Raw genomic sequence first — 17,698 nt, 5'->3', positions numbered from 1 at the left:
CAGAGAAGTTAAGTGACTTGCCCAAGGTCACACAGCAGGCATGTGGCGGAGCCGGGATTCGAACCCACGACCTCTGACTCCAAGGCCCGGGCTCTTTCCACTGAGGGGGTCGCCCTGGGGTGCGAGGGGCGAGCGAAGCGGCCTCACCCCTCCCACCCCTCCCCCTCTAGGAGGCCTTCCCAGACTGAGCCCCTTCCTTCCTCTCCCCCTCATCCCCCTCTCCATCCCCCCCATCTTACCTCCTTCCCTTCCCCACAGCACCTGTATATATGTTTGTACATATTTATTACTCTATTTATTTTACTTGTACATATCTATTCTATTCATTTTATTTTGTTAGTATGTTTGGTTTTGTTCTCTGTCTCCCCCTTTTAGACTGTGAGCCCACTGTTGGGTAGGGACTGTCTCTAGATGTTGCCAATTTGTACTTCCCAAGCGCTTAGTACAGTGCTCTGCACATAGTAAGCGCTCAATAAATACGATTGATGATGATGATGATGATCCCACCTGCTCCCTGGTCACCATAGCTCCAAGCCCGGCTTGGTTCTTCCTGGCTCAATAATTCATGCCCCGATCGCCCGACTCCCAGAGGGGCTCCCGGCTCATCCGCCTCTCCCGACCTCCGTCTGGTACTTACGGCGCCCCGTGCCCTCTCACATTCATTCATTCATTCGTATTGAGCGCTTACCATGTGCAGAGCACTGTGCTGAGCGCTTGGGAGAGTACAATACAACAATAAACAGTCACATTCCCTGCCCACAAGGAGCTTATAGTCTAGAAGAGGGGCGGGGGCCTGAGCCTTGGCCTCTCGAGATGTCTGTAACCCCCATGACCTTTGAGAATTACTGGGGTCAACCCGCCCCCCCCCCCCAAGGCATGGGGTCCCGAGGGATGGAAAGACTTGGGGCAGAGGGGGGCTCCAATCTGGAGGTGTCACCGCCAGGAATCGGCCCTGCAGCTCTCAGCCAGCAGAGCCTACTGGATAGGGCACCGACCTGGGACTCAGAAGGACCTGGGTTCTAATCCCGGCTCTGCCACTTGTCTGCTGGGTGACCTCGGGCAAGTCCCTTCACTTCTCTGGGCCTCAATTCCTCTCCCCCTCATCCCCCTCTCCATCCCCTCCATCTTACCTCCTTCCCTTCCCCACAGCACCTGTATATACGTATATATGTACATATTTATTACTCTATTTATTTATTTATTTTACTTGTACATATCTATTTTATTTTGTTAGTATGTTTGGTTTTGTTCTCTGTCTCCCCCTTTTAGACTGTGAGCCCACTGTTGGGTAGGGACTGTCTCTAGATGTTGCCAACTTGGACTTCCCAAGCGCTTAGTACAGTGCTCTGCACACAGGAAGCGCTCAATAAATACGATTGATTGATTGATTGATTGACTGTGAGCCCCAGGTGGGACATGGACTGGGTCCAACCCGACAATCTTGTATGTACCCCAGTGCTTAGAACGGAGCCTGGCACATAGGGAGCACTTAACAACTCCCATTATTATTGTTATTATTATTAACAAATACCACAAAGAATTTCCCGGCTCCTGGCAGGGCAAGGAGAAAAGACACGTAAGCACACAACTTCTAGGCTTGACTTTATTAAATGGGGTGGGGGGAGAAGGAGAAGAGGCGGCAGGAGGAAGATGACGGGCAGCAGGCCCCCGCAACGGGAAGGAGCCCGGAGGGATGGGAGGGCGGAGAGTTTCGGGGCCTGACAGCTGGTCTAGGGGAGAGGGAGAAGGTGGAATCAGTGGGTCATCATCATCATCAATCGTATTTATTGAGCGCTTACTGTGTGCAGAGCACTGTACTAAGGGCTTGGGAAGTACAAGTTGGCAGGGTCGCCCCTTCCCGCCTCCTCAGGCTAATTCCCGGCCACAGCGAGCAGCGTCCAGGCTGCGGCGCAGGCCAGCATGCCCAGCAGGTGGGATGCCAAGGGAGACTCGGGGGCGTCCGCGATGGGCTCGTCCTTCAGCTTCTCCATGGTGCTGGAGAACGGGTTCCCCTCCAGCTCCACCTTCTCCAGGGCCGGCAGCGCCCGCAGGTCCGGCTCCTTCGTCAGCCGGTTGTGGGCCAGGTTGAGGATGCGCAGCGAAGGCGGCCAGGCGCAGGCCCCCGTACTGGCTAGCGCGTTGTGGCTGAGGTCTAGGCTCTCCAAGGCCCCCCGGGCCCCGTCCAGCGCCGTGCAGAGCGGGCCCAGGGTGGAGAGGCCGGTGTCCCGGAGCCCCAGGACCCGCAGCCCCGGGAAGGCCCCGGGGCACAGCGCCGCGGCCGCCCCGGCCGCCCCCAGCGCCGGGTTGTGCGACAGGTCCAGGGAGCGCAGGGCGGGGAAGGCGCCGGCCGCGGGGCAGGGCAGGCGCTCCAGGCCCGAGCCGGTCACTTTCAGCTCCCGCAGGCCCGTGTCCAGCCACGGCCACAGCCCCGCCGGCCCGTCCCCCCCGCGCCCTCGGCCTGGCCCCGCGGCCTCCCAGCTCACGTTTCTCAGGCGCAGGGCGGTGAGGCGCGGCCCGTCCACCCCGGGGGCCGGCGGCGGCAGCGGGCCGGTCACCGCCACCTCCTCCAGCTCCAGCTCCTTGAGCCGCGTGTAGCCCAGCACGTGCAGCAGCGCGCCCAGCAGCGCGCCGGGGACGGTGACCTCGCCCAGGGTCAGGCGGCGGATCCGCAGGGCCCTCATGGTTTCGGCCAGCGGCTCCGGGTCCCGGAGGCCTTTCTCCAGGAAGGGGCCCAGGTCGCGGCCGCCAGCGCGGAGCTCCACCTCTAAAGCCGACAGGCACACGATGGCCTGGTTCCAAGCCGGGTCCGGGCCCGAGAAGTTGCAGGAGCAGCGTTGGGCCTCGTCGTCCAAGGAGCAGCTGGTGGCGGGGCGCGGGAGCGTCGTCAACATCAGCAACCAGAGCAGCACCTGGACCCCGGTGGGGGACACAGAGACGGAGGAGAAAGAGCCGGTATTTCTTCTCTTCTTTCTTCTCCGGTCCAGTCCGCCCCCAACCCACGCCGGCCCTGCCAGGATCCCTCACCCAGTGACGGATGAAAAGAAGGAAAGGGCTCTGCCCGTCCGTTTGGACCCCCACACCAACCTGCCCTGAGTCCCCCCATCTGAGGACCCCCCCAACACCTCGCCCCAGTCGACAGCTCCATCTGACCCTCCCCTTTCCCAATCCGACCCGCCTCAGGGGGTCTTGCCCGTCAGTCAGGCAATTGCATATCTTGAGCGCTTACTGTGTGTAGAGCACTTTACTAAGCGCTCGGGAGGGGACAACAGAACAATGAACAGACACGTTCCCTTCCCACGACCTGGTCCACTCCACGGCTCCGTTTTCCCAGCCCAGTGAGGCCTCGTTGACCACACCGCTCCGTGTCCTGGCATCGTTAATAGAATAATAATTGCGGTCTCTGTTCAGTGCTTACTACGTGCCAGGCACTGATCTAAGCGCTGGGGTAGGTACAAGATAACCAGGATGGATGCAGTCCCCGTCCCACATGGGGCTCACAATCTTAATCCCCATTTTGCAGATGAGGTCGCTGAGGCACAGGGACGTGAAGCGACTTACCCGAGGTCACACCGCGGAGCTGGGATTGGAACCCATGACCTTCTGACTCTCAAGCCCGGGCTCGGTCCACGAGGCCGGCCCCTCCTCCCCACATCCTCCACCTTGCCTTTCGATGACACCCCCCACCCGCCCGCCCCAGGAGGTCCCAGGAGTGTCCATTCCCAGCAGCAGGGCTGCGGCGCTCACCATTGTCTCCCCTGGGTCCACTGTCCTTTCTGATTGAGACAGCTGAGCCGCGGGCGCCGAACTCTCTTGGCTCGAGTCCCCAACTTCCTTCTCCAAGGCCTCTCCGCGTTTGCGAAACTCTGGTGGATTGTTTCCCTCCCGAACCGGCACCCACCCCACACCCTTCCCCTCTTTCCTCCCCACCCTCCTCGGCTTTCTGTTCTGCAATCCGTGTGTGGAGGGGGGTGGCACAGGACAGGGAGGGAGTGGGCTCAGAAAGACCGTGCTCTGCACGCAGTAAGCGCTCAATAAATACGATTGATGATGACCGCTAAACCACTGAGCCCATCCTGGGGCACGGGGTCAACCATTCACACTCCCTTCCCCACTCTTGGGCAGGGGAGGGACCAGCAGGATTCATCTTGGGCAGCCCTGTGGATGAGCTCTCCCTTCCTCGGGCCTCAGTTTCCCCGGCTGTAAAATGAGAGGATTACTCCTGTCATGTGATCCCTAACACCCCCCTCCCACCATTAGGGTCTAGGGGGTGGGCCGGGGGGTTGGGAGGGGGGCAGGATGTATCTGGTGGGAGAGAGTGGAGAGAGGAAGGAAGGCCAGGATGGAAAGGGCATTTCCTGTAGTGAGGGAATTAAGGAAATGAAAGCCATTGGCTCCCTGTGTGGGGGAAAGATCTCATCTCTACCTGAAAATTCCTGCTCTGAAAATCCCATCCCCGGCTTCCTTTGACCCAGGCCCTCTCTTCTCCCACTCCTTTCCAGTTCGGACTCTTCTCCCCTTCCCAGAAGCTTCCTCAGTGGTCCTCAGCCTTCCCAAAGACCCACCTCCCTCCAGGAGGCTTTCCCAATTGATCCCCATTCCGTCCCCTCGGACACTCCTTGTGCTCACCCTAACGGGGAAGGGGCCGAGGCGGGGGGTCCCAAAAAAATCCCCCGCCTTGCCCCCAAACCCAACCAGACTCGTCTGCGGTTAGCGGGGGGAAAACTCGGAGAAGATCAACGCAGCCACCGCGTCATGAACGGGACAATGAGGACAGTCATGGTCCAGAAAAATGCGCGGGCATCACATGAACAGGCCAGACAAAATTGCAACACTGAGGGAAGCTTTAGACTTCCTGAAGAAGGATACGGCGTCACATTCATAGTTGACGGGAGGGGCCTTTTCAGAACGGGGGTCCAACCGCCAGCTGATGGGGCTCTCTTGGGCCCTAAGTGAAAATCAATCAATCAATCAATCGTATTTATTGAGCGCTTATTGTGTGCGGAGCACTGTACTAAGCGCTTGGGAAGCACAAGTCGGCAACCTATAGAGACGGCCCCTACCCAACGGTGGGCTCACAGTCTAAAAGGGGGAGACAGACAACAAAACCAAACATACTAACAGTGCTTTGCACATAGTAAGCGCTTAACAAATGCCATTATTATTATTATTATTATAAAATAAATAGAATAGATATGTAAAAGCATTTTGCCACAGCAGACGGTGGCCTGGTGGAGAGAACAGAGGACTGGGAATCGGAGGACCTGGGGGCTAATCGCAGTTTCCTATTTGCCTGTTGTGATGTTGGGCATGTCACTTCCCTTTTTGGCGTCTCAGTTTCCTCCTCTGGAAGAGGGAGATAAAACAACCGCTTATTAAAAATGGAATTTGTTCAGCACTTACTCGGCGTCAAGTACTGTTCTAAGTGCTGGGGTAGATACACATCGATCGGGTTGAAAATCGTCCACGCCCCCGTGGGGCTCTCTGTCTAAGTAGGTGGGAGAGTAGGTATTGCTTTGTTATTTATTCAAATAACAAAGTCCTTTTATAATAATGGCATTTATTAAGCGCTTACTCTGTGCAAAGCACTGTTTATTTATTACTCTAGTTATTTATTTATTTTACTTGTCCATATCTATTCTATTTATTTTATTTTGTGAGTATGTTTGGTTTTGTTCTCTGTCTCCCCCTTTTAGACTGTGAGCCCACTGTTGGGTAGGGACTGTCTCTATATGTCGCCAACTTGGACTTCCCAAGCGCTTAGTACAGTGCTCTGCACACAGTAAGCGCTCAATAAATACGATTGATGATGATGATTTATTCACTTATTATTTGCACCTATTGTCATGCCATTTAACTATCATTTATTCACTGATTTATGTTGACTGCCTTCCGCATTGGGTGCTTATAATAATAACAGTAATAATAATGGTATTTGTTAAGCGCTTACTATGTGCCAAGCACTGTTCTAAGCACTGGGGGGAGATACAAGGTTATCAGTTTGTCCCAGGTGGGGCTCACATTTTACATAATAATGGTATTTGTTAAGCGCTTACTATGTGCCAAGCACTGTTCTAAGCACTGGGGGGGAGATACAAGGTGATCAGTTTGTCCCAGGTGGGGCTCACAGTCTTCATCCCCATTTTACAGAGGAGGTAACTGAGGTACGGAGAAGTTAAGTGACTTGCCCGAAGTCACACGGCTGACAAGGGGTAGAGCCAGGATTAGAACCCACAACCTCTTTCTCCCAAACCCAGGCTCTTTCCAACTAAGCCACGCTGCTTTTCGTGGCTTACCATGTACGGAGCACTCTACTGATCATCATCAATCGTATTTATTGAGCGCTCACTGTGTGCAGAGCACTGTACTAAGCGCTTGGGAAGTACAAATTGGCAACATATAGAGACAGTCCCTACCCAACAGTGGGCTCACAGTCTAAAAAAAGGTCTACTGATCATCTCCAGCATGCAGAGCACTGAACTGAGCATCTTCTGTGTGCAGAGAGCATTGTACTGAGAATCTGCTGTATACAGAGATCTGTGCTGGGTGTCTACTGGGTACAGAGCACTGTACTGAGTGCTGAACATCCCCTCTATACAGAAAACTGTACAAGGTGCTTGGGAACATATAATAAAAGACACAGTCTTTATCCTAATGGGGAACAGTAAACATAAGTAGCCAAACATACATTAGGGGTAGAATGTGAACTCTTGAAACTCTTGAAACTATCCATCCATCCATCCATATATATATATCTATATCTATCTATCTATATATGTATGTATACAGTGCATAGCACTGTACTAAGCACTTGATCTTACATACATATATATGGATATGGATATGGATATATCCATATATCTATCTATCTATCTACATACATACATACATACATATCCATCCATCCATATATATATATCTATATCTATCTATCTATCTATCTATCTATATATGTATGTATATAGATAGATAGATAGATATAGATATATATATATGGATGGATGGATGGATATGTATGTATGTATGTATATAGATAGATAGATAGATATATGGATATATCCATATCCATATCCATATATATATATGTATGTATGTAAGATCAAGTGCTTAGTACAGTGCTATGCACATAGTAAGTGCTCAATCAATATGATTGAATAAATGCATTTCTTTTCCTCTAGAATTATTTGCACACAGTAAGCACTCAATAAATATGACTGATTGATTGATTACCCAGTACAGTCCTTTGTACATACCGAGTGTTAAATAAATACTATTAGCACTACTACTAGTGTTTGTTAAGCGCTTTTTGTGTGCAGAGCGTTGTACTAAGCACAGGGAAAGAATAAACAGGGAAAGTAGACCTGATCCCTGCCCCTAGGGGACTCAAAATCCTGTATATATGTATATATGTTTGTACATATTTAGTACTCTATTTATTTATTTTATTTGTACATATCCATTCTATTTATTTTATTTTGTTAGGATGTTTGGTTTTGTTCTCTGTCTCCCCCTTTTAGACTGTGAGCCCACTGTTGGGTAGGGACTGTCTCTATATGTTGCCAACTTGGACTTCCCAAACGCTTAGTACAGTGCTCTGCACACAGTATGTTTGCACATATTTATTACTCTATTAATTTTACTTGTCCATATCTATTCTATTTATTTTATTTTGTTAGGATGTTTGGTTTTGTTCTCTGTCACCCCCTTTTAGACTGTGAGCCCACTGTTGGGTAGGGACTGTCTGTCTCTATATGTTGCCAACTTGGACTTCCCAAGCACTTAGTACAGTGCTCTGCACACAGTAAGCGCTCAATAAATACGACTGATTGATTGATTGCAGAGCACTGTTGTAGACGGTGAGCCCACTGTTGGGTAGGGGCCGTCTCTATATGTTGCCAACTTGTACTTCCCAAGCGCTTACTCCAGTGCTCTGCACACAGTAAGTGCTCAATAAATACGATTGATTGATTGATTGCAGAGCACTGTTGTAGACTGTGAGCCCGCTGTTGGGTAGGGGCCGTCTCTAGATGTTGCCAACTTGTACTTCCCAAGCGCTTAGTCCAGTGCTCTGCACACAGTAAGTGCTCAATAAATACGATTGAATGAATGAATGACTGTACTAAGCGCTTGGGAAGTCCAAGCTGGCAACATAGAGGGACGGTCCCTACCCAACCTGTCAACAGTGGGCTCACGGTCTAGAAGGGGGAGACGGTCAACAAAACAAAATAGAATAAAATAAAATAAACAAAATAAAATAAATAGAATAGAATAAAATAAAATAAACAAAATAAAATAAATAAAATATGTAAATAAAACAGAATAAAATAAAGTAAACAAAATAAAATGAATAAAATATGCAAATGAAATAGAATAAAATAAAATAAATAAAATATGTAAATAAAACAGAATAAAATAAAATAAACAAAATAAAATAAATAAAATACGTAGATAAAATAGAATAGAATAAAATAAATAAAATATGTAAATAAAACAGAATAAAATAAAGTAAACAAAATAAAATAAATAAAATATGTAGATAAAATAGAATAAAATAAAATAAATAAAATATGTAAATAAAATAGAATAGAATAAAATAAACAAAATAAAATAAATAAAATATGTAGATAAAATAGAAAAGAATAAAATAAATAAAATATGTAAATAAAGTAGAATCAAATAAAATAAACAAAATAAAATAAATAAAATATGTAAATAAAGTAGAATAAAATAAACAAAATAAAATAAATAAAATATGTAAATAAAATAGAATAAAACAAACAAAATAAAATAAATAAAATATGTAAATAAAATAGAATAAAATAAAATAAACAAAATAAAATAAATAAAATATGTAAATAAAATAGAATAAAATAAAATAAATAAAATAAAATATGTAAATAAAATAAAATAAACAAAATAAAATAAACAAAATATGTAAATAAAATAGAATAAAAGAAAATAAACAAAATAAAATAAATAAAATATGTAAATAAACTAAACTAAACAAAATAAAATATGTAAATAAAATAGAATCAAATAAAATAAACTAAATAAACTAAATAAAATCTGTAAATATGTAGAAGGGCCTCGTATCGGCGCCTGAGGCCAGGCCTCGGCCGGCCGGCCCCAAGGCGGCGCCAAGCCGGTCGAATCCGGTTGAATCCGGCCCGCTTCGGCCCGGCCGTGCTCGCGTCCTGCAGGGCCTCCTGCTGGCGGAAGGCGGTATCGCTCGGTCGGTCGGTGGGTCGGTCGGTGGGCCGGTGGGTGGGTGGGTGCGGGCCCCGGCCCCGGCCCCGGCCCCGCCTCCGCCGTGTTGTGACGTGGCCCCCAGCCGCCGGTCCCCGCGGGGTCCCCCGTCCCGCCGCCGCCGCCGCCGCCGGTGGTGGGGATCCCGCTCCCCCCGCTCCTCCCGCTCCTCCCGCTCCTCCTCCTCCCGTCCCCCCGCGCCGGTCCCCACCGCCATGTGGAGCCGCCGCGCCGGGCGTCGCGGGCCGTGCGGGCCTGAGGAGCTGCGGGGCCAGAGGCGGGAGCGGGAGGCCGGTGCGGGGCCCAGGGCGCACTCTTCCCTCCCTTCCCTCCCCTCTTCCCTCCCTTCCCTCCCCTCTTCCCTCCCCTCTTCCCTCCCCTGCCCCCCGCCCCCCACGGCCTTTCCCTGTGCCCGGGTTTCCCCCTGACCCGTCCTCTCCCTCCTCTCCCTGCCCCCCTCGGCCCTGCCCCGGGGTGAGGGGCGGCCCGGGGTTCAGCCTGCCCCGCCCCCTCCCTCCCAGTGCCCCCCCCGGGCCCTGCCCAGTGGTGGGGGGCTGCCCAGGCTCAGCCTGACCCATCCCCTCCCTCCCAGTGCCCCCCTCCAGCCCTGCCCAGTGGTGGGGGGCTGCCCAAGGTCAGCTTGACCTATCCTCTCCCTCCCAGTGCCCCCCTCCAGCCTGCCCCATCCCCTCCCTCCCAGTGCCCCCCTGGGCCCTGCCCAGTGGTGGGGGGCTGCCCAAGCTAGGCCTGCCCCATCCCCTCCTTCCCAGTGCCCCCCTGGGCCCCCATGGCCCTGCCCCGTGGTGGGGGGCAGCCCAGGGTTCAGCCTGCCCCATCCCCTCCCACCCAGTGCCCCCCCCCCCCGGCCCTACCCCGTGGTGGGGGGCAGCCCAGGGTTCAGCCTGCCCCATCCCCTCCCTCCCAGTGCCCCCCCACCATGGCCCTGCCCTGTAGTGGGGGGCAGCCCAGGGTTCAGCCTGCCCCACCCCCTCCCTCCCAGTGCCCCTCATGGCCCTGCCCTCTTCTAGACTGTGAGCCCACCGTTGGGTAGGGACTGTCTCTACATGTTGCCAACTTGGACTCCCCAAGCGCCTAGTACAGTGCCCTGCACACAGTAAGCGCTCAATAAATACGATTGATTGGTTGATTGTGGGGCAGCCCAGGGCTCAGCCTGACCCATCCCTTCCCACCCAATGCCCCCCATGGCCCTGCCCTGTTGTGGGGGGCAGCCCAGGGCTCAGCTTGACCCATCCCGCCCTTCCCAGTGCCCCCCATGGCCCTGCCCTGTGGTGGTGGGGTAGCCTGACCATCCTCTCTTCCTTCGCAGCGCTCCGCAAGGCGCGACGGCAGCAGCAGCTGGTCAGCAAGAGGCTTCTGCGGGAGGATGGGCCGGCTGAGGCTGGGGCTGCCCCCCTGGAGAACCAGGAGGTGAGTTGGGGGGTCTCCTACAGTCCAAGGGGGAGGGAGAGCACATGGAGCAGCACAGCTTAATGGCTAGACCCCCCAGGCCCGAGAGTCACTAACCGGGTTCTAATCCCGGCCATGACTCATGTCTGCTGGGTGACCTTGGGCAAGTCATTCCACTTCTCTGGGCCTCAGTAACCTCATCTGTAAAATGGGGATTAAGGCTGTGAGCCCCACGTGGGACCTGGGCCGTGGCCAACCTGATTAACTTGTATCTACTCCAGCTCTTAGGACGGTGCATAGTAAGAGCTTAACGAGTTCCAGAATTATTACAAGTTTACGTTGTGACGGTGGAGCGTTTAGGTTCTTAGGAAGCTCAGTAAATTTTTGAGTTAGGCATCCCCCACCCCTACAGAACCCTGGATTCTCCTCTCGGAATGCCGTTCCAGATCGACTTCACCCCGCGTGGCTCTCTTCTCCTTCAATGGTTTAGGAGACCTTGGGTGATTAAACCCTCCGTCTTTCACATCACTCTCCCACCCCTTAAAAAAGAAATCTTAAAACAGATCTTAAAAAAGAAAAAATCTAAAAAATCTTAAAAAAAGAAGCGCTTACTACGTGACAGGCGTCGTACTAAGCACCGGGGCAGATACAAATTTCTCAGTTTGGACACGGTTCCTGCCCCACTTTGGGGCGCACAGTAGGGTTTGAGCCTTGTTTTACAGATGGGGTAACTGAGGTGCAGAGAAGTTAAGGTCACACAGCAGGCATATATATGTATATACGTTTGTACATTTTTATTACTCTATTTTACTTGTACATATCTATTCTATTTATTTTATTTTGTTAGTATGTTTGGTTTTGTTCTCTATCTCCCCCTTTTAGACTGTGAGCCCACTGTTGGGTAGGGACTGTCTCTAGATGTTGCCAATTTGTACTTCCCAAGCGGTTAGAACAGTGCTCTGCACACAGTAAGCACTCAATAAATACGATTGATGATGATGATGACGACACGGGACGGAGCTGAAATTGGAACCCAGGCTCACTAACTCCCAGCCCCGAGCTCTTTCCAGTAGGCCACATGGCTTCTCCCTTAGACTGTGAGCCCTGTGTGGGACAGGCTTGAGCAGGGCACCGTCCAAGAGGGAAGGAGAGTGGGTATGTTATCCCCATTTTACAGATACGGGAACCGAGGCCCAGAGAAGGTGATTAGTCTCAGGTCGGGGCAGAGCCGGGACTAGAATTAGGGTCTCCCACGGGGCCCTGGTCACCCCCATTAGATGGTCAGCTCTTGGAGGGCAGGGATTGCTTCTCTTTTTGCTTTTGTGGGCTTCCCCAATCAGTCAATCAACGGAATTTATTGAGCACTTACTGTGTGTAGAGCACCATATTAAGTTCTTGGGAGAGTACAATATAACAGAATTGGTAGACATCGTTCCCTGCCCACAACAAGCTTACAGTGGGAGACAGACATTATTATAGATAAATAAACGATGGCTATGGACATAAGTGCTACTCATGTATTTACTACTACATGAGAAGCAGTGTGGCTCAGTGGAAAGAGCCCGGGCTTTGGAGTCAGAGGCCATCATCATCAATCGTATTTATTGAGCGCTTACTATGTGCAGAGCACTGTACTAAGCGCTTGGGAAGTACAAATTGGCAACATATAGAGACAGTCCCTACCCAACAGTGGGCTCACAGTCTAAAAGGGGGAGAGAGAGAACAAACATACTAACAAAATAAAATAAATAGAATAGATATGTACAAATAAATTAAATAGAGTAAAAAAATATGTACAAACATATATACATATATACAGGTGGCCATGGGTTCAAACCCCGGCTCCGCCAATTGTCAGCTGGGTGACATGGGGCAAGTCACTTCAATCAATCAATCAATCAATCAATCGTATTTATTGAGCGCTTACTATGTGCAGAGCACTGTACTAAGCGCTTGGGAAGTACAAATTGGCAACACATAGAGACAGTCCCTACCCAACAGTGGGCTCACAGTCTAAAAGGGGGAGACAGAGAACAGAACCAAACATACCAACAAAATAAAATAAATAGGATAGAAATGTACAAGTAAAATAAATAAATAAATAAATAGAGTAATAAATATGTACAACCATATATACATATATACAGGTGCTGTGGGGAAGGGAAGGAGGTAAGATGGGGGGATGGAGGGGGGGACGAGGGGGAGAGGAAGGAAGGAAGGGGCTCAGTCTGGGAAGGCCTTCACTTCTCTGGGCCTCAGTTCCCTCATCTGTAAAATGGGGATTAAGACCGCGAGCCCCCCGTGGGACAACCTGATCACCTTGTAACCTCCCCGGCGCTTAGAACAGTGCTTGGCACATAGTAAGCGCTTAATAAATGCCATTATTATTATAAGTGCCTTAGGGCTGAGTGAGGGGTGAAGAAAGGGAGCAAATCCAAGCACGAGGGCGACGCAGAAGGGGGTGGGAGAAGAAATGGTGTCTGACCCCAGTTGGACTTGACTCGCTTCTGAACTTTCTGCACCAGATGCAGCAGCTGCTCCGCACTGCCCAGCGGGGAGCGGGGGAGAAGGAGAAGGAGGCGGCCCTGGGCAGCCTCCGCCGGGGTCTGCAGCATCCCCAGGCGCAGCGGATGTTTATCCGGTCAGCCCAGGTTCCCCCGGGGGCGGCCGGGGATGCCCGGGGGAGGCGGGCGGTGACGGAAGGGTGGAAGGGGCCGGGGCCCAGCGGTCCGATGCCCATCCGTGGCCTGCAGGTCGGAGGGCAGCGTCCGTGCCCTCATCGGGCTCCTGACCAGCAGCCGGGCGGCGTTGCAGCTGGAAGCGGCTCGCTGCCTGCACGAGCTGTCGCACGCCGACGACCGGGCCGTGGCCGAGGCCTGCCTGCCCTCCACGTCCTACCTCCTCACCTACCTGTCGGGGCACAGTGCCGACTTCATCGTAAGAGCCCCAGCCTCCTCTCCCCCCGACGCCCCGCGGTCGGCTCTGGGGTCCCCTCAGTCCGGGCCAGCCGAGGAGGGGCGGGCGCCATGAGTTAGCCGCTACCCGCTCTGCCCTGGCTGGTGTCACCGGTTGGACAGAGTCCAGATCCCCCGTCCCGAGCCGTCGGCTTAGGGCAGGGTCAGTCCCGGCTTGGGGCGTGGGGTGGGAGGAGACGGCAGCGGGGGAGGGCTTCCTGGTCACGGGAGCGAGCCCCGGCACCTTGGTGGCAGGAGTTGTGCCTGTACACACTGGGCAACCTGGCAGTGGAGAGTGAGGCCGTGAGGAAGCAGCTTCTACCCCAGGGGGTCATCTCGGCCATGGCTGCCTGCATCCAGGTGAGTGGCGGGTCCTTCCCGCCCGTCTCCCCATCGATAGACGGCAGCCACTGAACGCCGTGTGCGGAGCACTGTGCTGAGCACTGGGGACAGTTCGGTAGGCACCAGATAACGGCCAGGCTCGGATCCTCTGCGTCCCGGGCAGCTGCTCTCCATCCCCCCGGCCTTACCTCCTTCCCTTCCCCACATATGTATATATGTTTGTGCGTATTTATTACTCTTTTTATTTTACTTGTACATATCTATTCTATTTATTTTATTTTGTCAATCAATCAATCAGTCGTATTTATTGAGCGCTTACTATGTGCAGAGCACTGGACTAAGCGCTTGGGAAGTACAAACTGGCCACATCTAGAGACAGTCCCTACCCAACAGCGGGCTCACAGTTTTAAAGGGGGAGACAGAGAAGAAAACCAAACATACTAACAAAATGAAATAAATATGTTAATATGTTTTGTTTTGTTCCGTGAGCCCACTGTTGGGTAAGGACCGTCTCTATATGTTGCCAACTTGTACTTCCCAAGCGCTTTAGTCCAGTGCTCTGCACACAGTAAGCGCTCAGGAAATGCGATTGATTGATTGATTGATCCACGCGGGCTGAACCCCGTGCCGTCTGTTTCCAGTCTCCCCACCCGGCCGTGCTGGAAGCCCTCGGCTACGCCCTGTCTCAGCTCCTGCAGGCGGAGGAGGCTGCGGATGAGATTATCCCGTAAGCGGACTCCCCGGCCGGGGGGATTCTCTGACCGGTGGGAGGTCGGGCAACAATAAAGTTGCCCTGGAGAAGCTTACGACCCGAACGGCTCCCCGTTCCGGCTCCTCGGCCCAGGCCGGGGTCCGCGGGAGGGCCCGGTGGGCGTTTCCCGGTACCGGCCCTTCTTCCGCAGCCTCGGCTGGCCGGGCTCCCGCTGACTGTGCCCTCCTACCGGCAGCCGGGTCCTGGCCTCCCCGCTCCTCCAGCCCATGCTGAGGCTGCTGCGGCCCACCCCGGAACGGGGGGCCGGCGTCGCCGTGGAGTTCGCCTGGTGCCTTCACTACATCGTCTGCAGGTAGCGGGGAGACCGGGGCGGGCGGGCCCGGGCCTCGCCTCCAGCGATGGCCTCTCCCCACACCGGGGTGAGGGGCGGTGGGCGGCCCCGGGTCGGGGATCGGGCGTGACCGCTCCCCCTCCTACGCCCCTCGGTCCAGCCAGGTGGACAACCCGCTGCTGATCTCCCAGGGAGCACTGTCCACCCTAGCGGAGCTGCTGCTGGGGCTGGCTGGGGCCGTCTCGGAGGCCGCGGACACGGGGCTCGAGCTGGTAAGCGGGTAGGTTGCCAGCCCCCTGACCCCCCTCAGCCCCTGCCCGCTCAACGTGCCCACCCGCCCGCTTGTCCTTGCAGCTGGCCTGCCCCGTGCTGCGGAGCCTCGGTAACCTGCTGGCCGAGGAGTCGGCCCTGGCGGCGCCTGGTTGGGAGCAGCTCAGAGACGAGAGGATCTTGGTGGCCGTCTTTGTCCTCGTGAAAGCCTTTCTCCGGTGCCAGTCCGGCCTGGTACCCGAGTGCCTCTGGCTGCTCAACAACCTCACTGGTACCGGCCCGGGAGCGGGCGAGGCGGGGTGGGGCGCCTTCCGGCCAGGGCTCTGGAGCGCGGGTGGCGCGGCTGTAGCCCCCTTCCCGCGGCTGGGGCTCGGGGCCCAAGTTGGCCGCGGGCGGGGAAGGCGTCGCGTGCTCCTGCTTCGGCAGCACCCACTAAGCGGGGCTCGGGCCTGGCTGCTTTCCAGCGGACGACCCCGCCCTCTGCACCGCCCTGCTCACCCTGGACCTGATCGCTCCCCTCTTGCAGCTCTTGCCCCTCTCTCAGGTGGTGAGCGTGCTGGTGAGTAGCGGTACTTGAGAAGCGCTTACCACGTGCCAAGCACTGGACTAAGCGCTGGCGGAGTTACCCAAAGTAGGAGGGAAGACGGACGTCTGATCCCTGTTTAATCCACACGGGTCTCACCTTCTAAGGAGGGCCGCTTTTTAATCGTCATTTTACAGATGAGGAAACGGGGGTTCAGAGAAGTTGTGCCTCGGCCAAGGTCGCACAACAGACAGCTGGTGTCTGGTGTCCTGACTTCCGGCCCCGTGTTCTTTCCACCACGGCGCCCTGCTTCTTGGGGAATAACACGGGGAATTCCCTCCGAGGCCGTGCAGCCCATCGGAGACTTTCGGGGCCCACAGAAATAGGGGTTGGAGACCCAGCGGACTCACGGGGGTGTATCGGGCCCCCCTCGCCCTTTGTGCCAGCAGATGGAAGACCCGCCCCGTCGGCACTGCTCTGTCCCTAGGTGCTCACCGTCCTATGCAACGTCGCCGAGAAGGGTCCTCTCTACTGCCAGAGGCTGTGGCCCGGCCCCACGCTCCCCTCCCTGCTGGCCACCCTGGCCCTCTCGGATCCAGAAGTGGTCGGTCAGAGCCTGGAACTGCTGCAGCTGCTCTTCCTCCACTGGCCCGAGGTAGGGCCTGGGCGCTCAGCCAGTGCCCCCCCCCCCCCACCTCCTGTGGTATTTAATCACGAGCACTGTACTAAGCGCCGAGAGGTCGATGCAAGACCATCAGGTCCCACACGGGGCTCACGGTCTGAGTAGGAGGGAGAACGGGAGCGGAAGCCCCATTTGGCCAAAGAGGAAACTGAGGCGCAGAGAAATGAAGCACGCGAGTGGCGGGGCTGGGATGAGAACCCAGGTCCTCTAACTTGCAGCCCCTATGCTGTTCCCTTGACCACCCCATAGTCACGACAGTAGAGGTGTCCTGGGTCGCCTTAAGGGACCCCCCGCCACTTGCGTGGAGGAGTGGATAGAGCTCGGGCCTGGGACTCAGAAAGCCGTGGGTTCTAATCCCGGCTCCACCACCGACCTCGGGCAAGTCGCTTCACTTCTCTGGGCCTCAGTTGCCTCAGCTGTAAAATGGGGATTGAGACTGCGAGCCCCACGTGGGACAGGGACTGTGTCCAACCCGATTTGCTTGTATCTGCCCCAGCGCTTAGTACGGTGCCTGCCACAAGCGCTTAAATACCACTGTTAGCGTTATTATTCAGGGTTGCCGTATTCCGCCCAGCCTTTTGCTTCAGCGTCCCCGTCTGGGCCCCAGGCTCGGCCCCCTCTTCTTGCTTGTGTCCACCCCCGTGCTTAGTACAGAGCCGGGCCCGTAGGAAGCGCTTAACAAATACCGTAATTGTTATTATTACTCTCCGCGAACAGGCGGCGCAGAACTTCATACAGCAGTCGGGCCTACAGGCCCTGGAGCAGCACGAGGGCCACACGGAGCTACAGGACCGGGTGCGAGTGCTCAAGGAGACGGCTCTGCGTGGGAGCCAGCCCCCTCCAGCCTCCTGCGACCCCACGCCCCCGCCTCCCCTCCCCGCTCTCTAGGAACCGGCCCTCTCTCTCCTTGGAGGGAGAAGGATCGGAACTCCCCTAGTTGAGGGGAAATGGAGACAAGGTCCCATTCCTCTTCCTCGTTTTGCAGGCCTCATTCAGGCGGGACTTCAACAGTAGTCACTCACATGATCACCTGGTCTGGGATCACAACTGTCCCTCCCTTTGCACAGAGTTGTATATTTTTTTTTCCCCCAGTAAACTGGCTCTGGCCACTGCACTGATGAACTGGCTTGGCGTAGTGGGGAGAGCACGGGCCTGGGAATCAAAAGGTCGTAGGTTCTAATCCTGGCTCTGCCACTTGTCTGCTGTGCGACCTCGGGCAAGTCGCTTCGCTTCT

At 54.0% G+C, this 17,698-nt stretch overlaps 2 protein-coding genes across 4 annotated transcripts; one reads left to right on the top strand and one right to left on the bottom strand.

Annotated features, from left to right (window-relative positions):
• Window positions 1-1,589: 1,589 nt before the first annotated feature.
• CD14 (CD14 molecule) lies at window positions 1,590-3,836 on the bottom strand. The gene is made up of 2 exons (XM_038771280.1): window positions 3,745-3,836; window positions 1,590-2,909 (listed from the first exon to the last, which is right to left on the bottom strand). The coding sequence occupies exons 1-2, from the start codon at window positions 3,745-3,747 to the stop codon at window positions 1,872-1,874; spliced, it is 1,041 nt and encodes a 346-aa protein (XP_038627208.1). The 5' UTR covers window positions 3,748-3,836; the 3' UTR covers window positions 1,590-1,871.
• Window positions 3,837-9,416: 5,580 nt separating this feature from the next.
• On the top strand, window positions 9,417-17,586 carry TMCO6 (transmembrane and coiled-coil domains 6). Of its 3 annotated transcripts, XM_038771001.1 has the most exons (12): window positions 9,417-9,537; window positions 10,571-10,671; window positions 13,176-13,291; window positions 13,404-13,587; window positions 13,860-13,964; window positions 14,588-14,673; window positions 14,894-15,010; window positions 15,150-15,261; window positions 15,344-15,530; window positions 15,724-15,818; window positions 16,270-16,437; window positions 17,182-17,586. In XM_038771001.1, the coding sequence occupies exons 1-12, from the start codon at window positions 9,459-9,461 to the stop codon at window positions 17,350-17,352; spliced, it is 1,521 nt and encodes a 506-aa protein (XP_038626929.1). In that variant the 5' UTR covers window positions 9,417-9,458; the 3' UTR covers window positions 17,353-17,586. The 3 variants fall into 3 exon arrangements, with proteins under 3 accessions (XP_038626929.1, XP_038626931.1, XP_038626930.1); XM_038771003.1 differs by lacking the exon at window positions 13,860-13,964; XM_038771002.1 differs by lacking the exon at window positions 15,724-15,818.
• Window positions 17,587-17,698: the final 112 nt, after the last annotated feature.

The sequence above is a fragment of the Tachyglossus aculeatus genome, chromosome X2 (assembly GCF_015852505.1).
Source record: "Tachyglossus aculeatus isolate mTacAcu1 chromosome X2, mTacAcu1.pri, whole genome shotgun sequence".
In the NCBI taxonomy this organism is placed as follows: domain Eukaryota; kingdom Metazoa; phylum Chordata; class Mammalia; order Monotremata; family Tachyglossidae; genus Tachyglossus; species Tachyglossus aculeatus.
This window is presented reverse-complemented; position numbering and strand designations above follow the sequence as displayed.